This window comes from Camellia sinensis, chromosome 1 (genome assembly GCF_055761805.1).
Source record: "Camellia sinensis isolate YWXY chromosome 1, ASM5576180v1, whole genome shotgun sequence".
In the NCBI taxonomy this organism is placed as follows: domain Eukaryota; kingdom Viridiplantae; phylum Streptophyta; class Magnoliopsida; order Ericales; family Theaceae; genus Camellia; species Camellia sinensis.
Window position 1 is genome coordinate 130,455,485 of NC_138961.1, and position 7,459 is coordinate 130,462,943.

The window sequence follows — 7,459 nt, forward strand, 5'->3', positions numbered from 1 at the left end:
CATAAGATTATAATTAAAAAGATAATAATGAGTTATAATCAAAAATTAAATAAAATATAATTAAAGTGTTTTTTTATCATAATTAAAATAATAATCATAATTAATCATACGAATATTACAATAAATCATTATTAATGCTATAATGAGTTATAACCAAATTATAACTAATATCATTAACCAAATTATAACTTGGAAGAATTTCCCTTTTGGCACAGAGAGGGAGCTCTTTTAATATTTGTCCCTGCTTGCTTCCATTTAGACATCTACTTTTCCACAGAGAGAGAGAGAGAGAGAGAGCAAGGAAAGGATAACACAATCCCAATGCCTTCTTTACCACAAAGTTGGGAGGTGGAACAGTGCTTTATCATCTACTCACATGGGTCACTCGGTCTCTCCGTCTCTCTCTCTGTCTCTCTCACCTTTATTTGAAACACCAAACCACACATGTATGACTCCCTTATAATTACTCTCTTATCAATATATGATTGTCATCAGATCAAAATTAATGATGCAGTGGTTAGAATGTCTACGTTACACTTTACTTGATTTGAGTTTTTTAAAAATAATTTTCAAAAATTTTTATTTTATTAATTTTTCTATTTTTTTTATTTTTACTGAATTTTTTTAATATTTTAAGTAATTTTTTTAATTTTTAGATACACCTAATATAAAAACACTTAAAAAGTATAATTTTCGTAAATTTTTTTTTAAAAAAATTCACTAAATACCAAAAATATTAAAAAAATACAAAATTTTAGTATTTTTTCATATTTTTGTGTATTTATTAATTTTCTGAAATATTTTTTCCAAATATTTTACTTTTTAGATCATTTAAGTAAATTGCATCTAAAAAAGTTTTAAAAAAATGTTTAAAATTTTAAAAATATTCACTGAAAGTAAAAAGACACGAAAAATACAAAAACTCAATTCTCAAAAAATTAAATTTAGAAAACTGAAATCAAACCCATTGTGTTAACATATACTATAATATGTATATAAATATGTATATAATATAATATGTATATAATATAGTATGATTAGTATATAATATGTATATAATATAATATGTAATCATGTATATTCCTTGTCGCTGCTTTCGGCCGCCCGAAAGCAGCCCGCCCTTCTTTCGGCCCTCTTTTCTTTATTTTATTAGAGTAATTCATAATGATGTCTTGTAATTACGCTCCTATAAAATGGAGCTTCTCATTTGGTTTCAATATAGAGTTTCAACAACAGAGTGATTACTCTCTCAACTCTCTCTCAACTTATTTTACATGGTATCAGAGCACAGGTGTCTTTCCTAGCCTCTATTATTTTTTCCTCTCTTGGCAGCTTGATCTCTCATCTGCAGATTGTTGCCCCTCTCGTCCTTCTCTCAAATTCAATTTGGACACCACCGAAGCCTTCCTCTCCTCACTACGGATCCACGGCCACCGGAATCGTCCTCGTTCGCCGTCGCACGCGCCTTCACGCGCCATTTTTGTCGCCGGCCAGTCGCCTGCTTCCGCCTTCAGCCTCCCACGCGCTCAACGCGTCCCCAGTCGCCTGAGCCACCTCTTTCCGCGCCCACGCGCTCCGCGTCCGCCAGCCCCGCCAGCCGTCCGCGTGAGCCATCTGACCCGCGTCCCTCGCGCTGGCTCGCCCCCCCTGCACCAGCTTTTCTCCTCGGCTCCGCATCTCGGCTCCAGCCGGTCCGGCTTCAACCGGTTCAGCCCCTTTCCCAAGCCGGTTCACCCCCATTTTTGGACCTTTTTGACCGGTTCAGACCGGTTTCTGACTATTTTTGCCCTTCTGCACTCACTGGTGCCCTTGGAATTTTCAGATTCTTCCTTGATTGTGCTGTTTTTCTCTCATGGATCGCTTGGACTTCTCTAATCACCCTATTTCTGTTATTCTTGACGGGACTAATTATGTCCTTTGGGCACAAGCTATGTCTGGCTTCCTCAAAGGAAAGAAACTTTGGCGCATCATCACTGGGGATGTGTGCAAACCCATTCAAGGGCCCACGGATTCTGCTGCCCCAGACTCCGCTACTAAATATGTCGACCGCCTGGAAGATTGGGATAGTAAAAACTATCAGATCATCACTTGGTTTCGCAATACTTCTATTACCTCTATCAGCCTTCAGTTTGGTCGGTTCCAACTTGACTCTGTTTCCTCTCCTGCCAAAGACATCTGGGAGTTTTTACAAGAACGCTATCAGACTACTGGCCTTGCTCACCAATATCAGCTTCTGAGTCATCTTCACCGTATGCGCCAAGAAACAACTCAGAACATTAATGATTTCCTCTCCCAAATGTATTCTGTTTGGGATCAGCTCGCTCTTTCTGAACCTCCCTGGGATTGTACTAAGGATGCTGCCTTGTTTACTACTTACCGTGACCAACAACGCTTGGTTCAGTTTCTCATGGCTCTCACTCCCCGATTTGAGCCAGTACGCGCATCTCTCCTTCATCGCACTCCTTTACCCACTCTTGAGCAAGCAATTTCTGAACTCCTGTCAGAGGAAACCAGATTTGGTACTCTCCATTCACACCCTGTGGACTCTGTTCTTGCCACTCCCCAGCTTCGAAGTTCTCCATCTCCACCTTCACCACAAAAGTCTCATGCCTGCAATTACTGTCACAACCGCCATCTTCCGTCCACTCATCTTCTGGTAAATTGTCCAGTTCGTCTTTGTCGATTTTGCAACAAGACTGGCCCTGGTCATCTCCAGCAAGATTGCTTCCGCAATCCCGCCCGTGCCTCTCGCACTGGTTCTTCCACCGGGAATTTTTCTCGCAGTCACTCTCACCGTTCTGGGACTCCGTTTAAACCAATGCCTGCTCAACGCACTGCTGCTGCTGCCTCAGAGGATTTACCTTCCTCTGTTCCTATAGACCCTTCCACTCCAGTCTTCTCTCAAACCGATGTCGACGCCATGTTTCACCACTTTTGGCAGAATTCCGGTACTCCTCCATCTACTGCTTTATCTGCCACCGCAGGTAACTCTTCTTGGTACTTTGACTCCGCTTGTTGTAATCACATGACCTTTGACCCTACTATTTTTACTCCTCTCTCTTCTACTCCTCATGTTCCTTCTATCCATACTGCTGATGGGTCTCTTCTGTCTGTAAGTCATGTTGGTTCTGTTTCAACCTCTCACTTGTCTTTATCTCATGTCTATCTTATGCCTGCTCTTACTTTAAATCTTATCTCCATTAGTCAATTATGTGAGCATGGTCTAACTGTTACCTTTTCCCGTTCTGGTTGTTTGGTGCAGGACCCTCGGACGGGGCAAACTCTTGGGATAGGCCGTAAGCATGGACGTCTCTACGAACTCATCCATCTTCATGTTCCAGATTCCTCTCAGATCACAGCTCCTACCACTGCTACCACTGCTCCTCCTTTATCTCCTTTTCAGCTTTGGCATTGTCGTTTAGGCCATCTTTCTGTTGGTCGTTTAAAATCTTTAATTTCCAGTGGTCATTTAGGTCATGTAAGTTCTGATGTTTTAGATTGTGTGTCCTGTCAACTTGCCAAACAACCTGCCTTGTCGTTTAATAAAAGTGACTCTGTTTCTCTTGCCCCATTTGATCTCATTCACTCTGATATTTGGGGACCCTCTCCTACTCCTACTATGGGAGGCGCACGTTATTTTGTTGTTTTTATAGATGATTTTTCCCGTTTTACATGGTTATTTCTTATGAAAAATCGCTCTGAGCTCAAACAACTTTATTACAATTTTGCTGCCATGGTTCAAACACAATTTTCTAAAAATATTAAGCTTTTTCGCTCCGATAATGCCATGGAATATAAAGATTTTGACTTTCTTTCTTTTCTTCAGCGTCATGGTACTCAACCTCATCGTTCCTGTCCCGGTACGTCTCAACAAAATGGACGTGCTGAACGGAAACATCGCCATATCCTTGACACTACTCGCGCCCTCCTTCTATCTTCCTCCTGTCCGGAACATTTTTGGGGAGAGGCAGCTCTCACTGCTGCTTACACTATCAATTGTATCCCTACACCTGTCATTCATAATCACACTCCTTACGAGCGTCTGCATGGCACCCGTCCCCCTTACACCACCCTTAGGGTTTTTGGATCTGCCTGTTTTGTTCTTCTCCAACCTCATGAACGTACCAAACTTGAACCACGCTCTCGCCTCTGTTGCTTCTTAGGATATGGTATTGAACACAAGGGGTATCGTTGTTGGGATCCTCTCTCCCAGCGACTCCGTATCTCTCGTCATGTCGTCTTTTGGGAACACAAAATGTTTTCCTCTCTCTCTCTCTTCCGTTTGTCCGTTCCCTCATCCACTTTGTTTTTTACTGACCCTTCCACGGATCTGTTCTCTGATGAGTCTACCCCACCACCCTTACCAGCCTCTCTCGAGTTCTCTGATGCGCTTACTCCATCGCCCCTCCCGGCTTCTCTTGAGCCTGCCTTGCCTACTAGTCTGTCCCATGCACCTGCTACCTCTGATGGTCCTGCTCTTGTTCCCTCGGGATCCTCCCCTCCTGGTGAGTCTCTCTCTTTGGCTCCTCCTGCCTCTACTCGACCACACCGGGTAACTCAACCTTCTACTCGTCTTCGTGACTTTATTGTTGGTTCTACTGCTTTTTCTACTTATGAACCGACCTCCTATCGTGAGGCTCGCTCTAATCCTCTTTGGCAGCAAGCTATGACTGATGAATTGCAGGCTTTAGACAAAACTCACACTTGGGACATTGTTGATCTTCCTCCTGGCAAGACTGCCATTGGTTGCAAATGGGTTTACAAAATCAAAACTTGTTCTGATGGATCTATTGAGCGCTACAAAGCCCGCCTTGTTGCCAAAGGCTTCAATCAAGAATATGGTATTGACTATGAGGAGACCTTTGCTCCTGTTGCTCGTCTCACCTCTGTTCGCAGCCTGATTGCGGTTGCTACCACTCGACACTGGGATCTTTATCAAATGGATGTGAAAAATGCTTTCCTTAATGGTGTTCTTCTTGAGGAGGTCTACATGCAACCTCCTCCTGGGTCTACTTATCCCCCTCATAAAGTCTGCAAACTTCAGCGTGCTTTATATGGTCTCAAACAAGCTCCGCGCGCTTGGTTTGCCAAGTTCAGCTCTACTATTCATGACTGTGGTTTCACCTCCAGTTCTTATGATACTGCTCTTTTTATCCGGACCACTGCTCAAGGGACCACCTTGCTTCTTCTTTATGTGGATGACATGATTATCACCGGTGACGATCTTGATGGTATTCTCTGCCTTAAAAAGTTTCTTAGCCATCATTTCGAGATGAAAGACCTTGGTCCTCTCAGCTATTTCTTGGGTCTTGAAATCTTCCATGATTCCACGGGGTCTTTTCTCTCTCAGGCTAAGTATACCTCTGATCTTCTCACCCGTGCTGGTCTTACGGATTGCAAGACTGCCTCCACTCCGCTGGAACCTCAGAGTCGTCTTACACCTCTTGATGGCACTCTTCTCTCTGATGCTACCCTATATCGTCAGCTGGTTGGCAGTCTTGTCTATCTCACTGTTACTCGTCCTGATATTGCCTATGCCGTTCATATTGTCAGCCAGTTTATGTCAGCTCCTCGTACCTCTCATTATGCTGCATTAGTTCGTATCCTTCGTTATCTCAAAGGTACCTTGTTTCATGGACTTCATTATTCCGCCCGCTCCTCTCTCCAGCTTCGTGCTTTTTCCGATGCTGATTGGGCTGGGGATCCTACTGACCGGCGCTCTACTACCGGGTTCTGCTTTTTCTTGGGTGATTCTCTTATTTCTTGGCGCAGCAAGAAACAATCTCTTACTGCTCGCTCCAGTACCGAGGCCGAATATCGTGCTCTTGCTGATACTACTCAGGAGCTTCTCTGGCTTCGTTGGCTTCTTGCTGACATGGGTGTTTCCCCCACTGGCGCTACTGCCCTTTTTTGTGACAATCACAGTGCTCTTCAAATTGCTCACAATGATGTTTTTCATGATCGCACCAAGCACATTGAGATTGACTGTCATTTTATTCGTCAACACGTCACTCGTGGTACTGTTCATCTCCATCCCATCTCCTCTGCTGATCAACCTGCTGATCTCTTCACCAAAGCTCATTCTCCTGGCCGCTTCGTTGAACTTGTCTCCAAACTCAAGTTGGTTGCTGTTTGTCCTCCTTGAGTTTGCGGGGGGCTGTTAACATATACTATAATATGTATATAAATATGTATATAATATAATATGTATATAATATAGTATGATTAGTATATAATATGTATATAATATAATATGTAATCATGTATATTCCTTGTCGCTGCTTTCGGCCGCCCGAAAGCAGCCCGCCCTTCTTTCGGCCCTCTTTTCTTTATTTTATTAGAGTAATTCATAATGATGTCTTGTAATTACGCTCCTATAAAATGGAGCTTCTCATTTGGTTTCAATATAGAGTTTCAACAACAGAGTGATTACTCTCTCAACTCTCTCTCAACTTATTTTACACATTGAATATTTCATTTTGTGGCTTTTGTTGCTAAATAATTTCATTCAGAATATGTTCCACAAATGGCTGGATATGATATGAGCCACCGTAGCTTCTGTATACATACAAACCCATTTGCAACTCCCGTTACTTGGTTCTTACAACCAGCTCATGAAGAGTGATATTACATATAGTAATAAAATTTTAGCATACGAAATGAAATTAGTAAATTAATTTGACAAGTGTCACATCATTTTCTAAATAACATTTATAAGTTTTATTTGTTTGTTGGTTTAGCACTACTCACACTACGCCAAAACAGGGCATTAACGGCCGATTTTTTAACGGCGGTAACGAAAACCGTCGTTAAAGATACTATTAACGGCGGTAACCGCCGTTAAAAAAACGCCGTTAATGCCCACTTTTAACGGCGGTAACAAAACCGCCGCTAATGCTCAATCATTACCGCCGTTAATGACGGCGGTCTTCGCCGACGAAACTCCGACGAGCTCCGGCGAAACCATCTACAATAAAGTAAAAGTAATATTTAAATATTTATTTAGGGAACATATTTTATGAAGAGTGGCTATGGTAGAGTGGTTAGTGTGAGTGGATGAGAGGTTGAGGGTTCAAGACTTGGGGAGTGTAAGAAGAAAGAATTGTTTTTTGAAAAATTTGAACCTATTTACGGCGGTAAAAAACCGTCGTTTTTGGTCCTATGTTACCCGCCGTTTTTGGTCGACTTTTAACGACGATAATTTATCATTTTACGACGGTTGTACTTTTTTCGACACGCGCATAAAGGCTTTAACGGCGGTAAAAAACCGCCGCTAAAGCCCAATTTTGGCGTAGTGTCATATCATATGGTAATAGCAAGAGTACAGATATATAGACGTAAATTATGTACAAAATTTTCATACAGAAAGATGTGACTTTTTATTTTATTTTTCAATTAAAACACATTTTTCAATTAAAAATTTGAACCTATTTACGGCGGTAAAAAACCGCCGTTTTTG

The 7,459-nt window shown here is 41.9% G+C and overlaps 1 protein-coding gene across 1 annotated transcript; it reads left to right on the forward strand.

Annotated features, from left to right (window-relative positions):
* The first annotated feature begins 1,471 nt into the window (after positions 1-1,471).
* On the forward strand, positions 1,472-3,565 carry LOC145797351 (uncharacterized). Its single transcript, XM_082884269.1, has 2 exons — positions 1,472-2,984; positions 3,263-3,565. The coding sequence occupies exons 1-2, from the start codon at positions 1,853-1,855 to the stop codon at positions 3,298-3,300; spliced, it is 1,170 nt and encodes a 389-aa protein (XP_082740395.1). The 5' UTR covers positions 1,472-1,852; the 3' UTR covers positions 3,301-3,565.
* Positions 3,566-7,459: the final 3,894 nt, after the last annotated feature.